General features: G+C 38.6%; 1 protein-coding gene across 5 annotated transcripts in view; it reads left to right on the top strand.

Annotated features, from left to right (window-relative positions):
* Positions 1-24,758, top strand: part of DACH1 (dachshund family transcription factor 1) — a 315,224-nt gene that overhangs the window by 110,890 nt on the left and 179,576 nt on the right. For all 5 annotated transcript variants that reach the window (XM_075852323.1, XM_075852322.1, XM_075852320.1 and 2 more), the window contains exon 2: positions 14,220-14,335. In XM_075852323.1, coding sequence (XP_075708438.1) covers positions 14,220-14,335 — 116 coding nt within the window. The remainder of the gene's footprint in view (positions 1-14,219; positions 14,336-24,758) is intronic.

Below are 24,758 nucleotides of genomic sequence, written 5' to 3'. Positions count from 1 at the left end.
TGGGGGGGATTATTCTAATAGGCATGTTTAAGGGTGGATTCAAACGTGGCAGATTTAGTTGCAGAGATTTCTGTGACTGAGAATCAGGACAATTTATCTGAATGGAATAGTTTTTGCAGCATGCACATTGATATCTGCAAGTTCCATACGGAAGAATGGAACGAAGTATTATTTAAAGAAAGTTCTGTAACATAAAATTCTGCTGTGTGTGAAACCACCCTAAATGCATCTGTCTAAAAGCAGGCTATATTGATGCTTGTTATTGTTATATCTGGCTATATTGATACATGAGACATAGGGGCATAACTTTGGGGGTGCATAGATAGCAGTCACACCTTGGGGGTTATGTTAAAGATTTTGCATTGAAGCCCAGGAGTTTAAAGTTATGCTTTTGCTGAGACAGGATTTCCATATCAAACATATTGACCTACTTTGCCAATGAAACAAGTAGTGAAGGAAATGTACATTAATAAGGTTTTGAAACATTTTTGTTAAAAAAAAGTATTTCCTATAATTAGATGTAGATAAACATAAAAATAAATCTAAGCATAAAAAATTGCAGTTGAGTGGTTAGATTACAGTAATCCGTTCTTCATCAGAAGTGTAATGCTATTTAGTGAGTCCCCAATTGTGCATAGAGGAATCTGATTAAATTAGAGGATCTATGTTCAGTTTGAAAAGTCTTGATCCCTACATTGTGCTTATTCATAGGGAGCTGTGCAGCTGAGCACCTGTAGGGATTTCCTAGTAGATCCCTCCATGTAAATAGACTATAAGCTTCTTTACTCTACTGGTGACTATAAATTATCAGCTATGCAATTAATTTATGTCATGATAAAAATCCTTTACAGTATCGAGCCTAGTCCTGGGAGTTAATTCTGAAATGACAGTCGAATTTCAATACCTATTAGAGTGATGTCTAAAAATACATTAAGAAATATCCAACAGCACGGGACAAATGTTAAGAATTTGGCTCCATTCACACGTGTTCGATTTGCCATAGTTAAATTGATGTATTTACTACAGGATGTGTGGCAGAAATCTGATCCTGAAGCTATGATTTCAGTGGCATATGTGTCGTTTGATTTGCCACGGATCCGCGCGAGGCTTAGATCTTAGATTCAATGAGGCTAATCTGCAGGGTTTTTTTCCCATTCATATAAATAGCATGCTTGTTATTCTTGCAGATTTTTTTTCTCTGACGCATGGAAACAAATACGTGTACATTATTTTCCACTTCGTGTGAATAGGGTTATAAAACCCCCATTTACAGGCATTGGACTATTTGCAGATTTGATGCTGATTTTGGAGCGGATCGTGCGCCAAAATCTGTGTTAAATCCTAAGGAGTACTGTATATTCATTTATTCCATTATTATCTGCTCATAGTGCTAAATATAATTGAATTATGTAAAGCAATATGCACATATTATAAAATAAATTATAAATAAATAAATATATATAGTATTATACATATACTTTTAGCAATTCTTAAGCTATCAAGGAAAGATCTACAAGAGTTTTTTATTAATATTTTTTATACAATATCTAGAGTTGGTGAGGGAGAAGTCTTTTTCTAAAACCTTGGTTATTCAATAAATACAATCATTTACATGAATTATTAATGGCTGTTTTAAGTAGATCCAAACAAAGTGGTGCAGATTAGGAAGCATTCTGTATTGTGCTTCTCGCAGCCTTGTCCAATATATGCGTGACGTGACTATTTTTAGGCCCTGTTAAATGATGCATCTGATGATGAGCAGATTCTTTGTACTTTGAAAGGTTCACAACAAAGAACCTGGTTTATGTAATGATCTGACAATCTGAACTGAAACAGAATACAAATGCATAGCAACCTATATGAGTGAATTCTTTTTTATATAAAATCACATTAGACACATTATTTCCCATTTCTATATTACACATTGACTATCTATAGCTTTTTAATCCTAGTTGTGCTGTGTTTTACCATCTGTGTTAGTTTTATAACAGAACCTGGACACAGATGACAGCAGAAGGTTGTGGGGGGAAGAAACTGACACAACAGACAGCTTTGTTTTTTGTTTTGTTTTTGTTAATAAAAGAATAGCACAAGTACTTGCTATATCAGCCCTACAGCTCCTTTTATTTTCTTCTTCAAAGTAAGTAATGCTGATAAATTCACGATGGAGAATAAGAACAACAAAAGCAATTTTTTACAAGTAATATGCCTATTATGCTATAGTAATGAGGAAAGAAGCTATTGTAGTTCTAAATGTAACATCAATCAATCATGATATTCAGAGAAGGTCTACAATATTTATTTGTTAAATGTTTTTTTTTACATTCTTTTTTATTTTAAACCTACATTTATAACTCTAAAATTACAGAAAAAATATTCGGCTTTTTACAAACGAGACTACAAAAACTATGAAAAAACCACAGCAAAAATGGCACGTGTGAACCCATTCGATGGACACCATACAATGTATATATATATATTTTATTTAGAAGGAGCTCACTATTCAGAGTGCATTCACAGAATGAGACAGTGCTCAAGATTAATTTGATATGGTGCGTATGTCTTTTAGGATCAACATTGACGTCATTAACTCCTTCGTAGACAGACAATTTTTGTCTTTTTCATTTTTGTTTTTATTTATATTTTCAAAAATATTATTAAACCTATTTCAACTTTTTTTTCCTAGGAGACTTTACCATGCGATCATTAGATCACTCATTCAGTACACTGCAATGCTTATGTATTGCAATGTATTGCCTTTATCTGTGTTCTACTATTAAGCCTTGCCTCTAGTAGGGCACTGATGATAGACCTGATAGCCTTAAAGGCTATGAACACTTAGAGGGATTTTTTTTTTTTTACTAAATAGATTAGTCAGTATTAGTGTAACTTTGTAATTAGTCTTTATTAAAAAAAAATCGTTTTACTTTTGGATATACATCTGTTCTGTTTTCCCGAGCAGCTGTATCACTCGTTTTACACTGAATGACGGGTTCAGTGTCGGTGAGACACGCAGGATCCACCTGTATTCTATCAAATCTAAGTTTTGAACTTAGATGTGATCGATTACAGGTGGATCCTCTGTGTCACAGACATGTAGGACCCTCCAACACTGAGCGTGTCAGGTCCGCAGGATTGATGGATTCAGTGTAAAGCGAACGGATACAACCACTCTGTATAGAGAATACAGAACAGCTGTATCTCCAAAAGTAAAACTATTTTTTAATAGAGACTAATTGCAAAGTTACACTAAACGCACTGACTAATGTAAAAAAAAATGCCCTCAAAGGTGTTCATAGCTTTCAATGCAATAAAGCACGTTGCAACTTTTGTTTCTTTTGCAAAAACTTTGTTTGTTTCTCTATCAAAATATTCAATTGACAATAATTACATGAAAGTTATTCATATGATTCAACATCACCCTTACCCGTACTGCCAAAGAGTTCATAGAACATCCAGATGAGCAGATGAGATGGACTTTATTACATTGAAATGCCTTGTTACTACTGTGGTTTGGAGGCTCCTCATATAGAATGCCAAAACCTGAGTTGCCATTATTCATATTGGGTCATAGCGCTCGCTATTTCTACTGGACCCTAAATATTGTTTGGTTGCCTTCTAAATTCAGTTCACTAATCGCTACATTGTGGTTTTTTTTAATCCTTGAACTCTGTAAATAACACTAGTGTAATAGTAATTTGTAAAATGTTATTGAAAAATGTTGGCAACTACCGTAGGTTAGCAGTATTTTGAGGAAAATCTTGGCCAAAAGAAATGCAAGTTGACCACATCGTGTGAACACAGCCTAAGCATAGAGATTTGTTCTAATCTTAATGATTATATTATATCTATTATATAAAAATAGTATATATTTTATAATATTATTAGATATTGTATATATGCTACTTCTTAATGGTAGTGTAATACTTTTGAATTATAAAATATGACCTCTTGGTCTATAAGACTAGAGTACCACCAGGACTTTTGGTTGCACGGCTTTCAAAACAGTTGCACGACCACGTGTCCCCTAATTGGGCGAAGTAACATGAAAATCGCGACAATTCCAACGTGGTCATAAATCTTGTGATTGTCCCCCCATTCTATGTTACGATTGCATGTTTTAAAAGAAAAACAAACAGAAAAAAAAACCTTGCCTATATATCAAACTGATGGTCTCGTGCTCGGTCCAGAAGTGCTCATGATGCGATTATCAACTGCATACTGTGGCAACTGTTGCTTATAAATTTAGGCTACCGCACAATAAAAATGGGATCTTACCTGATCAATCTGATGGACTTAAATATATAAAAATGCAGAATATTAAATACAGTAAACCTCACTGTACCCTTAAATAGCTAATATCACCTATACCAAGTAGAAGTAAAACAGCTGTGATGTAATTTATCTTTCTAACTGTATTTATTTCAGATGCTTTTGGCATTTGCTCAAGAGTGACATAAAAGTTGTTGCTTTAAAAAGATAAGCAAAGTGCTTGCGTGCACAGAACTAAATCCCATTACTCTCAATATATTAATAGGACACATTCATATGGACGTGATTTCCTTCTCTTCATATTTAGCAGAAAGAAAATCTTGTACACATACGGTAACTTTTTTTTTTTTTCAATTAAAATTTAGGAAAGAGACATAATTGTTGTACGTTTCCAAAAGTGGCATGATAAATGAAAATGGCTTTCATGAGAAAAAAACACACTGAATTTAGTATATAATGAGGCGGGAGATGAAACATGATGTTGAAGTGGAGAACAGGAAATATGAATTTCTGTGGAGTCTTTGCAACATTATAATATGTGGCCCACTTTATCTAACAACAAAACATGGTGGAGAATTAAAGAAAAGGGTTTTTTATCACTTGAGGTGTCGAATAAGTACCTTCAGTGAAACAAAGGAAAAATTAGGCAGAATTTTAAACAATTCCCTAGAAATCCTTAACACATATGTAGTACCTTGTAAGGCCACGTTCACACGGTAGATTTTTCATGTGGAAAGATTTGATGTGGATTTAGCCGAGAATCGGGGGAAAAAAAATCAGAGGCTGGCCCTCGGATTTCTGCCGCTTATTTGCGGTTTCATCTGCTGCTGATCTCCATGCAGATTAGCCCCAATCAAAGAGGCTAATCAACATGTGGCTACCCAATGCGGTATGTCACTTCTTTGTTTCCTGCCACGTGGTTTTCAATATCGCCAAAATCCACGTGAAATTCTGCTGTCTAAACATGGCCTAAATATAAGAAACTTGTATAGATATATTTTAAAGGGGTTATCCCACATTTATCATCTATCCAGTTCTAATTTGGGGCTTCCACCACTGGGACTCCCACCGATCACTAGAATGGGACAGGCCACAGGAATACAAGAAAGACTCAGTTCACACGTTGCGTAAATATTGCGGATTTTCCGTGACATAATTAGTTGCGGAAAATCCGCAGCAACTACAGTAGCAGCAAAGTGGATGAGAACAAACAAATCTCATCATACGCTGCGTAAATAGTGAGCGGAAAAAAAACACTCAGAAATTAACCTACAGTGCGGAATTCCGCAGCATGTCAATTGTATTTGCGTAAATGCTGCTTATTTGTTACAGGTTTTCCTAATTAAATTCAATGGAGAGGTAAAACCCTCAACAAAAACAGTTGTTACATTTTGTGCAGCGGGTTTGCAGCAATTCTGCCACAAAAAACGCAACTCAAAAAAAAAAATCTTATACTTACCCAGGTATCTGTGTTTCTTCCTCTAGGCCGGCCTCCTGGGTTGACGTTTCATCCCATGTGACCGCTGCAGCCAATCACAGGCTGTGGCAGCGGTCATATGGGGTAAAACGTCAACCCAAGAGGCTGGCCTGGTTTTGACCGCCGCTGCAGCCAATCACAAGCGGCAGCGGCCTCACTAGGCTAAGTGCTGCAGTTTTCCGCGGAGGACATTCTGGGCAAAAATCTGCAACACAGTTTGGTGCGGTTTTTCGCCCAAAATTCCCTGTTGCGCACAGGGCGGTTACGCTGCGTGCTTTTACGCAGCGTATACGCCTCGTGTGAACTCAGTCAAACAGGTACCAATTGAAGACAGGGATGAAACAAGTTCATAATGTCAGATGGATGATGGGAACAAACGAATGATGGATGAATGGTAACAGATGATGGAAACCAAACGGATGATGGTAGATGATAATAAGCTTACCCTAACTAGCTCTCCCTATATCTATTCCTGAATCTGTTTCTAAGCACTGACCCTAACACACCACAAGTAACCCTCATTGTCCCAAATACTGTCTCTATGGGAGTCCCTAATCTGCAGACACTGTCCCTAACACAGCCCCAGGAAAACACGAGTAACTAGAGGCAACAGAAAAAACACAAACCAATTGAGGTTTGAGGGAAACCAGGCAAGCAGAAAAGAAAACAATGAAACAGGAGGAACCTAACCAACTTACAGGACTGAACACAGAAGCAAACACGGACTGATGAAATACTTAGGTGTAGCTGGAAGAACACAACACTAGATTGGAACACAAGATCAGAATAGCACATGGCAAACACACATAGCAAAAACTATGAAACTAATGCCTTCAATCTGAGGCCAGGGATTCCTAGGAAGGAGACAAATCAGGTTGCTCTCTTTTTAAATGAGCCACAGGCTCACATCAGTGTGGTTATCTGACCTACCCTGATAAATTAACTGTGCAACAGTTGCCTCATCAACTGCCCCAGCTACTGCTACTGGGAGATGATGAGCTTGCAAGAATAGACCTGCTGCTTCTAACAGGTGGTGCATATTACCCACCATATCATACAAGATGACCATGTTGGTCTACACAAGAGTGTGAAGATCCAGCGTTGTCACCTTGGGGAGCCTAGCCTGTTGCTATGCAACTGCCTAAGCTCATTGAGTCTAAATTACGTCTTAATGTAGAAACCTGCTGTTCTCACCATACTTTGACTTTAATTAATAAAAAAAAACCACTAAATAGTTTAATGCATGCAAACATACTAGAGAAACTAAAAAGAAATAGAAAAACAAATCAAAGAGATGACCCTTTTGATTCTTATATTTGAATTACTTCTTGGCACACACTGACAAAACTAAATAAACCTTTTCTGACCCTTGACTCTTGAATCTCAAAAACTGCATTTTGAAAATATAAAGTGTAGAAGCTACCCAGCATTCTATAATGTTTTTCTTCTTTCTTTATTTTTACGAGTCCTGGAAATTTCTAAGAGACCTTGTTTTCATTTCTGGTCATCACCTCAGCAAACTAATCAATGAGGCATGAACTGCTATCTCCAGTGAAAGAAATGAAAAATAAACCACAGATAATCCCTCAGTTAAAAGGTTATTCTGTGCGATAAAAGCTATTTTGTTAATTTATTTACTTTCTGGTACAGGGAGATAAACTAAAGGAACAATTAGAGAATTCAAGTTAAAAGGATTTTAAAGGGCAATGACGACTTTATATTTTATGCTTTTTGATTGGCAGTTTTGGTGTGTGTGTGTGTGTGTGTGTGTGTGTGTGCGTGCTTGCGTGTGTGTGTGTGTGTGTGTGCGTGCTTGCGTGTGTGTGTGTGTGTGTGTGTGTGATATTCATTAATTCAGCAGTACCCACTTGTAAGCTATGTATTTCTTTGTTTTGGCTTACTATTACATATATAGAGGGAATGAATTCAGGTGTGAGTAATATGATATTATTTGTGCTTCTGTTTAAAATCACAACATTCTAGATGTTCTTTTTCCTAGATATAGATCTATTTTGACAGAAAATGTATGTTGTTTTTTTAATTCATTTGAGGAGTTGAGAAGTAAAGGTGCAGCAAAACTAATAGCTGGTCAGGCAATTGAAACAATCACTGCATTTAACCCATATTAAAAGTTGGTGGTACCTACCATATTATGATATCCAAATGGTTTAATACAATACAATACAATATGAAAGATGTGTTTAGTATAGTTTGATTATAGATACACACTTTTAAAGTGATTGGGGATGGAATAAGCCAATATGGTCTTTCAAATTTGTAAGGCAGCACTGGATATGAGAACCATTAACCTGCTGACTTTTATGGTTATGTAGGAACAGATACAACACTTGAGCAGCAGCTGACTTCAAGCCTACATAATGTTTCTCATTGTACAATAGGTGTCATTGTCATGTCCGTGGCTGCGGGCTGTCAGGTTCACTCTCCCCCTGACGGCCGCAGCCATGGGTCTGCGAGCGCTGGCCCCAGTCTCCTCCTAAGGAGATGCCAGCGCTCACATCTACTCACCTCGTGCCGCTCTTAAAGGGGCAGCGTGTGCACCGGACTTTAATGGTTAATCAGCCCATGAGTGCCCTGGACTATAAGAGGGGCCCAGCCCCTTGCTTCGATGCCTGAGCCTTGTTTGTCGTTTCCTAGTTTGTCTATGCAAATGGTCTCCCAGTGTTTTCCAGTTTCCTGTATCTTGTATCCCGTACTATCCTGGTCAAGTGCCGTGCTGTAGTCGGACTGGGCTGTATTCTACGCCTGTCCTGCTACTCCACGCCTGACATCTACCTGCTGCCTAGTCCCAGCCAAGCCTGCCTTGCTACTGTCCGAGCTGCCACAGGTACCTTATGCAAACTATAGACTTTGACCTGCGCCCAGTTGGCCAGCTGCCATACCGCCAAGGCGGTACGGCCCAGTGGGTCCACAAACCCTACGTGACAGTCATTAACCCTGGTCTTCAAATTTGTTTAATGTAGTCAATTTGTGGTGTTCTGACTTCTTGAGTATCTAGGAAAGCTAATACAGCTGATTATTATAGTTGATAAAGAAATTTAGTCGAAGTTATGGGTAAAGCCCAATAAGAACATGCAAGTGGTAGTCCCACCGTGTCCTCATAACAGTGGTAACCACAGAGCCACTAGTGCCAATCACAGCCCCTATAATAATAACATCCACAGTGCCTTCAGGTCCAACCACACATCCCACATAGTCACCTACAGAGCCCACAATGCTAGCACAGTGCCATCATTCAGTTTTATTGGCTTGAGTCAGTTACACTGCACCCAGTGCCAGCCACACTCCTATGCTAGTCACAGTGCCCTCAGCATCAGCTACAGTGCCAACATCGAAGGCCTTAGGCCTCATGCACACGGCTCACCCCGTATTCATCGCCCGCAATTGCGGGCACGGCCGGCCGCCGGCAACTGCGGGCCGCATTTTCGTGCCATGCTCCCATACAAAGTATGGGAGCACGGCCTGCAAAAAATGAAAAGTAGGATATGCTCCATATTTCCCCAGCATGGTTCTACAGCACGGACACCCTTCCGTAGCGATACGAAAAGATGTTTGCGGCAATTAGAACCGGGCGGGTCTGTAATTGCGGACTGTATTGCGGTCCGTAATTACGGAGTTTTTTTTCCAGTCGTGTGCATGGAGCCTTAGCCAGACGTATGTTTGTAAATAAACTATGCTCTCGTCTTGAGAAAATTCTGACAGGTTATAAAAAGTGCTTGTGATTATGTGTCTGTATGCCTGTGTCTCTGTACATATGTAGCAGATTTTTACATGAAACCTGCTATGGTGATGTCCAACCTGCAAACTGATCAGTATATATAACAGAGTATTTATTTGGTGTTATGTAGAGCCGCATAACATTGACACAATGTAGCCAAATTACATTACTGTAAGTTCCTCTAGATCAAGAACTGTTGTAAATGAATTCCCATCCTCTGATTATACAGTGGTGTTATAATAATAATAATGTGTGTGTGTGTGTGTGTGTGTGTGTGTGTGAGTATATCAGTGTTTATATGATTGAGGAATGTTCAATTAAAACTATAGCCAGTTAACAGGGCTTTATTGAAATACGCTTCATTAAGTCCGATGGTGGCTTCATCTTCAGGACTTAATACGTAAATGATGAAAATACCAGCTAATAATACAAGATTAATTCAAAGGAAATGTTTTGTTCAAATGTAAAATAAATCCTCTAAACATGAAATTCAGAAACATGTATTAAATTGTAAATATATTAAGTGACCGCATTCTTGTAAATGAATTTCATTGTTTAAATAAGTTCCGTATGTAAATGGGTAACATGGAAACAGGATGTGTGCATGATGTCAGCAGTCCCTAGTGGCCCAATTGTATCCAACAATCAGGTATATAAAAACTGATCTTTTAATAGAGCTGATAAAGTTTCAGAAAATTTGATAGCATTAGCAGCCGTCAATGTGATAGCATCAGGTTCTAACTTGTAGTGTTAGGTCAACATGTACCATGGCCATTATAGGAGAAAGGTTCAGGGAAAGTTCAATTCTATTGTTTTACCACAGTTACAAAACATAAAATGAGAGAAATCCTGCATTTGTAACATATTGCTGCCTCTGGGCCTCGGAGGTTGTATGTACTTTTTTTTTTTCTTCCTTAAATTGAATGCAGTAATACAAACCTTGTGATTATCTTTAGTGTAAACAAAGGAATATCCTCTGATCACTTCTAAAGTAAAACACAGATGTTTTTGGTTGACTGTTGATGTCATTAAGCTAAATGTTTATCTTTTATGTATTTGATCCTGTAAGTTTATGGGGATCCAATTTGTTACTAAGTCAATAGAAAAAACGAACTTTATGCATGCAGTAATTGTTTTATGTTTGAACATAAGTTTCTGTTCTTTGAAAGGAAATACAGAATTCCTCAGGAATGACATCTTTTTCTAAATTATCATTCTGAGATTTAATAAGTCCTAATTGGTTAAGATAAGAAAATGATCGGTAACAAAGACAAATAGTGACATCTCATTTGTCTATATGGTGACATGTTCATAAATATTGCTGTAGCTCCTGCAAGTGAGCGTTCCCAGACAGTGTAGCACGTCTGATGCAGTAACAGAAGAAAACTACAATTTACAGTAAAGTGCAGTTCAATTATCATAATCACAAATAATAAATTACATTATGTACTGGCTATATGGCTGTCCAATTTCTCACATTCAGGGTGACATACACTTTTTCTCCATGTAGAAGATCTAACTATGTCCCTCAGTCCCTGCTATCATGCAGAAGCACCATTAATTAAAGGGATTATCTAGGATTAGAAAAACATGGCTGCTCTTTTCCAAAAACAGCGCCAATCCTGTCCACAGGTTGTGTGTGGTATTGCAGCTCAGCCCCATTCACTTCAATAGAGTAAAGTTGCAATATCACACACAACCCCTGGACGGGTGTGACATTTTTGGGAGAAAGCAGCAATTATTTTCCAATCCTAGACAATTCCTTTAAGAAATTAAGTATTTAATAAAATAACTATTAATTATGAAACATTTGCTCATAACCAGATATTGGACATCCATCTTGCATGTAAAGAGATACTCTAAAATCAGAATGATTGTTTTTTAGGGGAAAATTAGTCTAATTGTAGTAAAATTCCTTCTAAATTAACATAAACATTATTGTGCTACTAAGTTCTACTATTATGGTGGTAAAAAAAAGTATAGTTGTTTGCAGGTCTGATATTTTTTTAACCGATGGAATACATATCGAGCAGTTGGAATCCTTCTTAGGTTACCATGGACTCACTTGATTGTTGCGCCAGGCACTTGTTATTGGTCTATCGCACATGTAGCCATAACCACCAGTAGTGTGAATATGTTTTAGGGCTCAAAGGGGTTTTCCGGAACCAATTTACTTAGGCCTCATGCACACGACCGTAGTGTTTTTCTGATCCGCAAATTCCAGGACCGTGTTCCGTGAAATGTCCTCCGCAGTTCATCCGTATGTAATCCGCAGTTCATCCGTATGTAATCCGCAAAATGCGGATAAAAAAAAAAGCCTAGGTAAAACAGGATGACAACAGCACTCATTCCCGGTCGTCGCCTAGCAACACTTCCGCAAATCCGCAAACTGCGGTTGACACACGGAGGTGTACCCGCATTTTCCACGGGCCCATTGACTTCTATGGGCATGTCCGCATCGAATTTGCGGGGCCGTAATAAGACATGTCCTGAGTTTGTGCGGCACGGATTTGCGGACATGCGGGGACCCGTGAAAACACGGATAGTGTGTATGGGCCCATAGAAATGAATGGGTCTGCAATTCTCCCATGGATTTTCGGGGGAATTGCGGACGCAAAAACACGTTCGTGTTCATGGGGCCTTAGTTAACTGAACATCTGAAATGAATGCAGTTTGTAATATACTTGCATTAACATTGTTGTTTCTAACACCCTATTCCAAAGCCGGTCACGTAATGCGTCTCCAACAGTAAAATCTGAACTTCCGGCGCTGCCCCGTACATGAGCTATTACTTCCCTTTTCCGGCCGGCTGAATGGACGGGTACATCAATCCTGATGTGACTATACACTGAGGGAAGGGGTGGACTGAATCCTCTTTCTCAGCCGTCTCTGAACCTGCGTGGTTGATACACAAACAGTGTTCACCACTGTGCCGAATTTAGGCAATGAGCCTAACAGTAAACGGCGGACAAGAGGAAGTATCAGAAGTAAACAAAGCGCAAATCGAGCGTTGCCCACGGGCAGTAAGTAAATTGAATCAAAGAAAGAGTTGGGCAGTGTTCTTACACCATCGCTAACATGAATTTCAAATTTTTGTTTTTTAATTTTTGTATTGAAAAACCCCTTTAAGTACATGGCTCAATTACAGATCTGTCTTGTACAGACTCGTAATATGATGTCTATAGTCTGCTATGGACAAATACTGTAATTCTGTGTGCCTTGGACTTTATATGGAAGCATATAAAGGTTTTTTTCATGCACTCATATGCAATCCGTCAGAAAAAAATTGGTATAATCCATCATGTCGTATTACTAAGGTGTCCTCCTCTAGAAACAGTGTATATATTGTGGCAAGTGGAGTGCACACAGGTCTGTAATATGGACCTGGAGGAACTGCTTGTGCTCCTGTACAGAGTCCGTGCACATGACTTTGCCACGTGCATGAGCCTTAAATGTGTTCAGTAAATATGACGGAATAAGGTTCATATTTTACCTCCTGGAACTATTATAGTTAGATGCAGTGACAAGGCAAATTTTATTAATATACACATTAGCCAAATGAGTTGCTAGTGTTTTATAATGTTTTTGGTGCACTTTTGTATGTGCAATATTTCACATGCCACACATTCCAAAGTACTGACAAAACTGCTACAAGGGGACGCATCGCAGACAAAACCAAAATATGCCTTCAGATGATTGTGGCACTAATTTAGAATAAGTGTTTCTGTTGTACTCCCAGATGCCACTATTACATTTGCTTCTTATTACATGTGCCCTACGAATCATTATTAGTGTATGTTTAACATCTATGATTTGGACTGTAGATAATTAAAATGTGTTATTTTATGTATAGAAGTAACACAGTGCAGAATTCAGCTAATATTATGACACACTGCATGTCTAGTGTGCTCTCATGTAAGCACATGCTACAATATAAAGGAGTGTTAGTTTTTTTCCTTGGTTACTTTATCATTTACATACAATGTACTGTATGAAGCAATGGCAATAAAAATGTGTAATAACGTCTTCTCACTCTCGGGTAGGAATGGGTTAAACCATAACTTGACTAATCTTTAAATGACAAAAAAATAAAGAAATTGTAAGACCTTTTCACACGTTAGATATGTATTGTCATTTATCATCTAGATATCAGGCTAGCAGTGCGAAGTAATAAAACATATCATCGGAAAATGTGCTATAGGTCTGAATCACTCTTTCATTCCACCTCCCAGCTAACTGTAGTATTAAATCAAACAAGCAGAACATTTCCTAAGGCAGCCATTGCCTTTTAATTTCCTGAAGAACCTTAAAATATCATTCATTACAAGTACTACACATATTTGGTTTTTAAAAGTCTCATAAATCAATAGCAGGCTGACTGTAATAATTATTACAAGTTAGTGCATAATTTTCATGCTGAAGGCTGCATGCAGAACTTTAGCATATGCAAACGAGGCAATTCAAACTGTGTATAGATATTAATATGAAGAAGCAGGTAACGAGGTACAGGCTATGAATTATGCATCAAGAGCGGCTGATCTTCAATGAGGAAAATGAATTCAGCATGTAATCTAATTAGTGATGGAAGTCTATTACATCTAACTGCAAAAGCAACCGTCCTTGAAACAAATTTATTTACAGTCCATGTTACCACTTGAAACAACTTCCAAATGATGTTTTAGGCAGCCGGTTCATTTTTTTTTATTTTTAAAAACCATCTTTCTTTGCTTCTAGCTCCAGACCAGGAAGACCTCCAAAACGAACGCAGAGTGTGACCTCACCAGAGAATCCCCATATTATGCCCCACAGTGTGCCTGGCCTAATGTCCCCTGGGATGATCCCAACCACAGGTACTGTAACATTTATATATATAACACAATATGGAATTCATCACTGAAGATCACAAGAAGTTCATCTGATGTTCATATCCTCTGTTCCTTTTGTACCACAGAAATGAGGTCATTTGTTTGTTGCTTTATTTGATTTATTCTCTTGATGTTATTATTCTGTTAATGCTACTAATCTTTTCATAAGTAACTTATGATCTATCTATCTATCTATCTATCTATCTATCTATCTCTCTCTCTCTCTCTCTCTCTCTCTCTCTCTCTCTCTATCTATCTATCCATATGAATATCCTCAGGGATCCTCCATCAATATCAAATCGGTGAGGGTTCGACTCTCGGCACCCCCACTAACCAGCTTAGTTAAGGGACTGTGGCGCCCCGCTCAAGACTGCGTCCCCTTCATTCTTTACCAGGCATTGCCATATATTTTGTAGCAGCAGTGCCTGGTACTGCAGATTTCTAGCGATTGGGACTGAGCTGCAAAACCAGGCACAACAACTACTAAATGTACGGCGCTGTACCTGGTAAAGAATGAAGGATAGGCTAACAATATCTAAGTTCCGTAAAAAACCCTTTAAGCACCTGTTTATTCTCAGGAGCAAATGGAGGACAGGGCTTGTATTACAGTTTTAATGGATACGCTTTGCATCTTCTATAATCCCCTATTTTAGTAGAAAAATGTAGACAAATCCCACCCATTCAAGTTCACACTGGATGATATGCATCATGTTCTTCTTAAGTTTGGCTGCAAGATGTTTGAATATGGCACTATGCATTAACATATTGTAGTTCCATGTTTTGGGACCTTGAACATAGATTTTCAATTTTGCTACACTCTACTTTATTAATGCCACTAATTTCCACCCATAATTAACATCAGGAATCTGTAGATCTGTAGATCGTCTGGTGCCTTAGAATTTGTCCATTATGTAGGCCAGCAGGTAAGCCATGTATGGCTTTAAAATGTTTGTCTGTTGTTCAGAGGCATCACTTAAACACCTGAACCCCCACCTACCATGTGCCATGTATAATGCTGGTGTCTTCTTATATAGCAATGGCTTTGGGCCCCCTCAAGCACAAGGTCCTGGGTGCAACTACTACCTCTGCTCCCTCTATAGCTATGCCCATGCTGCTCTACAAAATAAAGAACATTGCGGTGCGCTTCTCACAACAGCCAGCTATTTCTACAGCCTTCCTCTTATCCCCCCATGGGTGTCCTCCCCTCACTTTCACAGCAGCACTGTGAGTGCCTATTCAACACATAAATACCCATAATGTACATATAAATACACACTATTGAGAATATTTATGTGTACATCTTCCCATTCAGCAACTGTCCTACAGCCAGGGCTGCCTATAGGCACAAGCCCACTATGTCTATAAGTAAATCCAGCCCTGGCAATGTGGGACCACCAGGGTCTCTGGTCATATAAGTACAATTAAAGCAGACTGTAGTAGGCAAAGCAGGAGAATCCTCCGGCCGGACATGCTTTGACACAATAATATGTCAACTAGGAGCTCTCACTATAGTCTATTTCTTATGAGTTCATTCACTTCCAACCTATTTTACCTTATTTATGATATGTCCTGTGTATGTAAAGCAAATAAAAGTGGACGCACATATGTTCTATATAGGTGGAGAGTAGGTTCTCAGAATCATTCCCTCTAGTGGGTCCAAGAAACTCTAGTCGATGCTATTCTTTGGGTAGCCACCATTCCCTTTTGTTTTTAAAAATATAAGTTAAATCCAAAGATATTTTTATGTACAACAAAAGCATTGAACATGTTAACAATGGTAGTCACACAATGCCAGATATAGAAATGCATAGTGGCATAATACAGCACAAAAAACAAGGATTATTTAGTAAAACTAATATTTATCTCTAAGCAATATCCAGGCATCTACAGGTACTGGATATCCCTAGCACCATTCACAATTCATTTAAAATGCTAAATATTGTATTATAAGATTTAATTTTACCCTTTTTATTTTGGTCTTACATGGGGGTAATTAAGTATCAAAAATGTCTTAGATACTTTATGAAGTGGTCAGAATTTATATACACAGGAATCTGCCCATTTAAGCTTTTTTAACACATTTATGACATTCATATAGGGCTAGGCGATTAATCAAATTAATTTGATTAATTTGCCCTCAAGGACTCTGCCGATTCTGTTTTTAACAGCATTATTGAATCAATTCTTTAGTGGCACCGTCGCGCCGTGCTGGAGGAGGAAGCTCCGCCCCGCTCTGCCTCGTCACCTGCCTGTTCTGCCTCGTCTGACAACCTGCTCCCCTGCTGATTTGTACTGAACAAAATTATACAGTACGGAACAGCAGTTTCGTGGGGAAGCCGGGATATATGTCTCTATATGTGGGCACTGTGTCACTATATGTGGGCACTGTAGCACTATCTACAAGGATCTTGCGGCACTATCTACATGGGCACTGTGGTGTTTTCAGTGGATTGGGACAAAAAAAACCCTGACAAAGGAAATCCATTTGTTGACACACTGATGCAAAATGCACATGAAAAACTGACAATTAATCAGTTTCTAATGGCCATTTTTTTTCACTGTCGTGTGAATATAGCCTGAGTGACTATGATGCCAGGAATCCCGTTTACATGCATTATGGTCGGACCGGGAAATCCGGCTGACATACGGACCGTTTTTCACGGTCCAATCACGGTTGTGTGAATCCAGCCTTAATGTCATTTATTTAAAACCCCATCTTGGGGCTCGTACTGCAGAGGGTCCTGCTCAGACTTCAGACACTAGAATGTGATCTTTCCGCAGAATGCCCGCTCGGCGCTATCTGCCTGGCCCTGCAATTTACACTGCTCTTGTCTGCAATGTCGTACACCGGCTGAGGTGGTGTCGGGCTGAGAGGGATGTTAGTGCATGCAGTGTGCAATTGATTATAGATTCTGTTAACCTGTTCCCTGCCGGGGAACACAGAAGTTCTAATCAATTGGATATACATTTTTCCAATTGTATTTCTGATAAAGTATTTGCCGAGGTTAAAAGTTGTGAAGTTACATACAATTATAGTAATATATGTTAAAAAACTATTTATATAAAGAAAATTATTTATTAAATTATCTTTTGGTATTACTGTTAAATAAACGGGAAAAAAATAAGATAATCGAGATTGAAATCGAAAATCGCCCCTAGTGTTGAATGAAACCTAGATTTTATTTTTTGGCAAGAACGCCTAGCCCTACATTCATAATATTCGGGCTTATTGGTTTTCAGCATAATGTTCCTACATTTAATTAAGTACCCAGAGAGCTTAGAATAGCTCCTACTCACATTACTTCTTTGTGGATTGTATTACAAAGCTATTGTTATTATTTTTTCCACTGATGAGAAAGACATTTGCAATTGTTTACTCCAGATGCAGAAAATAACTTCATTGCGGTCAAACTGCTTTGTCTGTAACAGAATTATATTGGAGCTAATGACAAGTCCATCTTTCACTGCATGACTTAGATAAGTGTACACATTCCTTTCAAGAATACGTTCTAAAAATATGTCATGCTTTATGTAAAGGCACATTTCAGAACTACGCACCAGCTTCCTTCCTGGTAACTAATCAAAAGAAAACATGGCTGTGTTACTGAAACATAACATTCTAATAAAGACTTCACATTATTCTTATTTCATGGACAAATAAAACGTAACACGGACATGCCACAATGCATTGTTCAATTTGTTCCCTATTATTATGACAGTAATGGTAACATTATGGTTTACAAGTCACTAGTATTTTTAATTGTCTTGTTCTGAAAATCATGAACCTGTTACGGGTTCGACTAATTTCACCCATGTCCTCCTCGTGTGGAGTGTTCATAGTTCATGTTTAGCTAAGGGTAGATGGCCACCCTTAAAGAGGCTCTGTCACCAGATTATAAGTGCCCTATCTCCTACATAATCTGATCGGCGCTGTAATGTAGAAAGTAAAAACACACCCAGTTGTCCATTGAGAAACTCATTAGCATAAATCTAAACTAGCTCATAACTTGCTCAAAAATGATCGTTTTTCAAAATAAAAACCACTGCTGTTATCTCCATTACAGCGCCGGTCATATCATGTAGGAGATAGTCAAGTTATTATCTGGTGACAGAGCCTCTTTAAAGAGGCTCTGTCACCAGATTTTGCAACCCCTATCTGCTATTGCAGCAGATCGGCGCTGCAATGTAGATTACAGTAACGTTTTTATTTTAAAAAAACGAGCATTTTTGGCCAAGTTATGACCATTTTTGTAGTTATGCAAATGAGGCTTGCAAAAGTCCAAGTGGGTGTGTTTAAAAGTAAAAGTCCAAGTGGGTGTGTATTATGTGCGTACATCGGGGCGTTTTTAATACTTTCACTAGCTGGGCGCTCTGATGAGAAGTAACATCCTCTTCTCTTCAGAACGCCCAGCTTGTGACAGTGCAGATCTGTGACGTCACTCACAGGTCCTGCATCGTGACGGCCACATCGGCACCAGAGGCTACAGTTGATTCTGCAGCAGCATCAGCGTTTTCAGGTAAGTCGATCTTACCTGCAAACGCTGATGCTGCTGCAGAATCAACTGTAGCCTCTGCTGCCGATGTGGCCGTCACGATGCAGGACCTGTGAGTGACGTCACAGATCTGCACTGTCACAAGCTGGGCGTTCTGAAGAGAAGAGGATGTTACTTCTCTTCACAGCGCCCAGCTAGTAAAAGTATTAAAAACGCCCCGATGTACGCACATAATACACGCCCACTTGGACTTTTACTTTTAAACACACCCACTTGGACTTTTGCAAGCCTCATTTGCATAATTACAAAAATGGTCATAACTTGGCCAAAAATGCTCGTTTTTTAAAAATAAAAACGTTACTGTAATCTACATTGCAGCGCCTATCTGCTGCAATAGCAGATAGGGGTTGCAAAATCTGGTGACAGAGCCTCTTTAAGTAGTTAGATTTGAGAGTTGCAATTCCAGAGATTTCCGTACAATACAATTTTATGACATGCTGATAGGGCATGTAGTAAAACATTGGTTAGTGGAGGTTTAATTGCTCGTTCTTTAGTTTCCATAACTCCTATTCATTTAAATTATGATCAACCATAGGTGGGCTTACTTCTCTCCAACAGCTTGGACTACACCCAGCCCATTCTCAGGAATGGTTAAGGTGACCATACCCATTAGATGAACGTCTACCAAACTGCAAATTTCGGTGAACCAGCAGACCATGTAATGTGTATAGGAGTATCCCGACTCTCCCCTTAATCCCTTAACGGCAGTTTTTGGGTGAAAGAAGGATCGGCATGTTAGATTTCTGGTATCTGGCAGCGGCTTATTCCCCTCTCCCCATTGAGTACACATACATGCACACTTGGCCAAGCCAAATGTGCATTTGTAATGAGTTGGGAGGAATAGCTGTTGGCCAAAAGCGCATTCAGCCAACAGTTATTTAAGGCGTATGACCTCCTTTAGTACAGTATCTGTACCGATCAGTGTTTATGTCCTAGCACCATGTCAAAAAACATTTTTTAATATGAAAACCCCTTTAACATTGCAGCTCTACTGTATTGTGAATTGTGATACAGTACTTGTAAAACATTTTAAATAGCAGAAGATTTATGTTAAAGTCCCTTTAGTGATGTTTTCAAGATGGAATTTCTGACACAATATATTATAATATAACACTTCTAGCTAAAGTGTTCTAATACCTAAGTGTTAAGGCACTGTGCCTAAGATGAATTGTAATTTGTGGCTATGAGGCACAGTGTCTTCAGTGACTTCTGTCAGAGCACAGTAGAGGACATACGGGAAGAGGACACAAATAAAGAAACTCTTCTAAGAGAAGGTCTTTAAATGTAACTGTTGATAACTTAGCATAAGAATATAATTTCCTCTTTGAATTTTAACTCCTGTGTTTATTATTCGATAAAGTCCTTAAAAATGCAGTATCCACTTTTGTTTTTTATTTTTTTTTTAAAAAAGCATACACATGTATTGGTATTTAATTACTTCTATTTTCTTTTTTAACATTTAATTATTTGTTATAGCCCATACATACATAGTCAAGTTTTGTTTACAGGCTAGATTTCTAAACCCCAGCACCTATGGCTTCTTGGTATGCATCCTTCACAAATGTCTTATAGCTACCATGGTTATAGCAACTGCCTTAGAACACCCTTCTTATCACATATGCAGTAAGTGGGTGTCAGCTCTCCGTTATGCCAGATGACTTTTTGCTCTACTTTACTATTTGGGGACCGCTACATCCCCTGATTTTCTTTGTGCCAGTCCACTCCTTTTCCAGCACAAGTATATGCCACACCACCCTTTTATTTGCACCTCTGTGTGCCAGACCTCTCAACTAGCATGCATTTGTCCTTATTTCCATAGAAACTAGTCAAAGGTTATATTTTATTTTACTCTGATTGGCTATTAGACCTCTCATTTTATGGGACAATTTTAATAGATGCCTGTTTCATGAAGACCACCCTTATTCGTATGCCTTAACAAAGAACAACTCTCGCAGACCTTGCCCATCCATTTTCCACAAGGTTGGCTGTTGATTCAAATGTCCGACATGTAACACTACATCTTCCTTTTAATAGATAGCGATAATTGCTGATCAAACTGGGTTTTTGAAGCCGGACCCATGGCGATTTACTGACCATTGGACTCACTTTAAATTGAAACGGGATTGTCATGCTGAGACTACCCCTTTAAAGTTCTCAACTCACCACAACATCCCATGTCTATATGCCCTATTAGGATATGTGGACTTCATAGAGGGGGTCCCCAGCTTGGAACACCCCTCTATGTGCCAGAACCGAGAGCCACTCTGTGAGAACGGCTCCTGTTCTGACAGACCTGGCGCATCCATGCATTACTTGGATGGCCATTCATTTGAATTGCCTGCACGTAATGCTACATTTCCTTTGCAGTGGCACCTTCCCCTTGGCTGTGGCTTCCCCCGGCAGTAGCAACTGATCATCGGGGACAAGAGAAGTCGGACCCACAGCGACCAGCTAATCACTGTGCCAGCTTTTTTTATAAAAAATGGTGGTTGTCTTCATGAGATAACTCTTTTAAGCTTGAATACACCATCCATATTAAAGATCATGCAGTTGAAAGTTTAGCATGGAATCCTCAAAAATAATATTACTCCTAAAAAATGTGGTTCTCAGCTTGGCCGGCATGTATTTCCCCTGCAGCAGCCGCTTGCCCAGGCTGTGGTTTCACCCGGCAACAACAGCTGATTTTCGGGGGCTAAAGAAGTCGAACCAACAGTGACTAGCTGATCACTGTGCCAGCTTCATTTTAAAAGCTGGTGGTTGTCAAGTTTGAACATGTCATGAATGTTAAAGCATATGTAGTTGAAAGAAAAACATGGAGTCCTTAAAAATAAAATTACTGTCAACAAATATGATTCTCAGCTTAAGCAGCAGGGTGACCCAATGTAAACTGTAAGTGTCATCCATTGATAGTGAAAATTAGCCTCATCCACATTTCACTAATGGTTGAATTTTCTATCATAGAACTGTATAATGGAGGCTGAAATGGTGAACAATATTTAAGCCCAGAGGCACATCTATAGGGGGTGAAGAGGTAGCAGTGGCACCTGGCCCTGGTACCTGAGGAAGCCCAAAAACCCCTTTGTTACATCAGAAGACACCAGTATTATAAATTGCTCATGGTTGGTGGGGGCCCTGTTGCAGATTTTACATTGGGCTCCAGAAACTTCAAGTTACGACTCCTTTTTAGCCTCTATTGCCTCAAATACAGCAAATACGGTCCTGCAGTCGGAAATTCACATGTTGTAGTAGGCCGACAAATATTGACTGATTTATTCATCTCCATCTATTGATTTCTGTAGGCACCCTGTTATGCATTGTTTTCCTTACAGCTGCTTTACATTAAAACAAGCACAGAAATTGTGTTTTCACCTGTGCTTACAAAGGATAAATGTAATTCTAAAAGTGGAAGCTAGTAAGTGGCAGAATGTATATACAGTACCTACCATTATCATTTTAAATAAATCTCAACATTATGATCACCCCAATGTCAATTGGAAATGTAGTTATTAAGCTCGTTGTTGAAACACAAGATTACAGAATAATTTTATACTGAAATAAAACGAATAAAACACTATCAGTGCCAAGGTACAATAAATACATTATGTTATAGAATGAAAATCTTTGATGCCTTATGATGACTGCCAATCAATAGAGCCTTGACCCTCCTTAACATTAAACAGGTGATTCGATTAACCATAACTCAGGCATAAAATGCCCTGCATGAAGCAGTGCACTGAATCAAGGAAATTCTAAAATGGCAACATTCACTTTGTGCTTTAGGCAGTGAAAGCTGCCAACACTTATACATCAAAACTTCACTCACTGTAAGATTGATTTTATTTTATTTTGTTTGTTTGTTTTAATTCCCTGCAGCAAGCCATGCTAGTCGTGTAAATGCATTCTGCATTATTTCATGTGTTTATTAGTTTTCTACCATTGTAATTGAATGTTCTACAACCTTGGTCAACATGGGTACAAAATATGAAATGACGATATAAAAGTAAAATAAAAAGATATACAAATTTCAGGTTTCGTTAGAAATATTAAGCAATGAAAGTCCATAAGATACAGAATTTACTAGAACAATAGAAAACTTGAAATTACATGTACAGATGTATCATATTCAATGTGATATTTAACATGATCTTTTGTGCACAGTGATAGCTTAATGAGGTAAGATAATAATATAACTATCTGCAGTCTTATCAAAATCACTGATAAAATGTCATGAAATTCTGATGAGTTGCTTGTATGGCTACTACATCAACACCTCTAATATCTATTTCTAATCAATTTCCAATAGGGTGTTGTAATTTAATAACAACCTTGAGACTGCTAGAGACATCAAAAGAGTATACTTGAAATCTTCAATGTTTACAACATATATGTTCAACCAAATATCCCAATTGACTTTAAAGAGGCTCTGTCACCAGATTAAAAATGCCCTATCTCCTACATAATTTTATCGGCGCAGGAATGTAGTCAACAGCAGTGCTTTTCATTTTGAGAAACAATCTTTTTTCAGCAAGTTATGACCTTTATTACATTTATGCTAATTAGTTTCTTAATGCCCAAGTGGGTGTTTTTTAACTTTTAACCAAGAAGGCGTATTACAAATAAGTGTATGACGCTGACCAATCAGCATCATACACTTCTCTCCATTACACCGAAGTTTGTTTCACTGAACAGCGTGATCTCGTGTGACGTCACTTCCGCCCACAGGTCCTTCGCCTCTAAGGAGTTCTATATGCTTACCTGCACTGTGTGATGCTGCCTCTGCTGCAGATCCGACGACTGTAACTTCTCATACGCCTGGAGACGATCTATGTTCAGTCTTCAGACGCAGGGATGAAGGACCTGTGGGCGGAAGTGACGTCTCAGCGTGGTCTCGCTAGATCACGCTGTTCAGTGAAACAAGCTTGGGTGTAATGGAGAGAAGTATATGATGCTGATTGGTCAGTGTAATACACTTCTTTGTAATACGCCCACTTGGTTAAAAGTTAAAAAACGCCCACTTGGGCATTAAGAAACAAATTTGCATAAATGTAATAAAGGTCATAACTTGCTGAAATAAAAAACACTGCTGTTAACTACATTCCAGCGCTGATAAAATTATGTAGGAGATAGGGCATTTTTAATCTGGTAACAGAGCCTCTTTAAGGGGTAGTTCACACTAGAAAAAATCAGACTCAAAATTTACTCAGGAATTTTTAGGCACAACTTGAACTGCCAGCGTTGTTTCAACGCTTTTTCCCCCCACTTTTTTATGTGTTTTTCGCACACAGCCCTTAAATCTCATACAAGGAGCAAAAAACGCAGCAAGCACGCTCAGAAACGAGCGAAGCAGGTTTTTTCTGCCACCCATTGATTTCAATTGGAAGTCAGAGGTGGAAACCGCTGGAAGAAAAAGCATGCTGCTTTTATTCTGCTAGTGGCCAAAAGTCGCCCGGGAAAAAACAAACGCCTTTACCTCCTTTTAAAATCAATGGGAGGCTATTTGGGCCATTTTTTGGCCCTGATTCCAACGCGGTTTCCGCGCTAAAGTCAGCGTTACAAAAACTCAGTGTACGCACATCCTAACACCCACATTTATGTTGCGAACACAAACCCTGTCTCCATCTAAAGAGTTCTAAAGAAGAAATTCTAAAGCATACCGAACAATGTTGTAAGATTTTGTGCCAACCAACTAGCGAGTGTATACACCATCCTAATTGACTTTACAGTATAAAACTGTTTAAAAATCTATACTATCATATCCCCAAAAAAATCTGAGGTGAAATGCCTTAAGAACTTAAGGTTCTCCTAACATTTAACATCAGGTACTGAATGGCCTGCAAACCAAATGGATCCATCAA

This window comes from Rhinoderma darwinii, chromosome 2 (genome assembly GCF_050947455.1).
Source record: "Rhinoderma darwinii isolate aRhiDar2 chromosome 2, aRhiDar2.hap1, whole genome shotgun sequence".
In the NCBI taxonomy this organism is placed as follows: domain Eukaryota; kingdom Metazoa; phylum Chordata; class Amphibia; order Anura; family Rhinodermatidae; genus Rhinoderma; species Rhinoderma darwinii.
The sequence above is the reverse complement of the archived record's forward strand: the minus strand, read 5'-3'. Positions and strand labels throughout refer to the sequence as shown.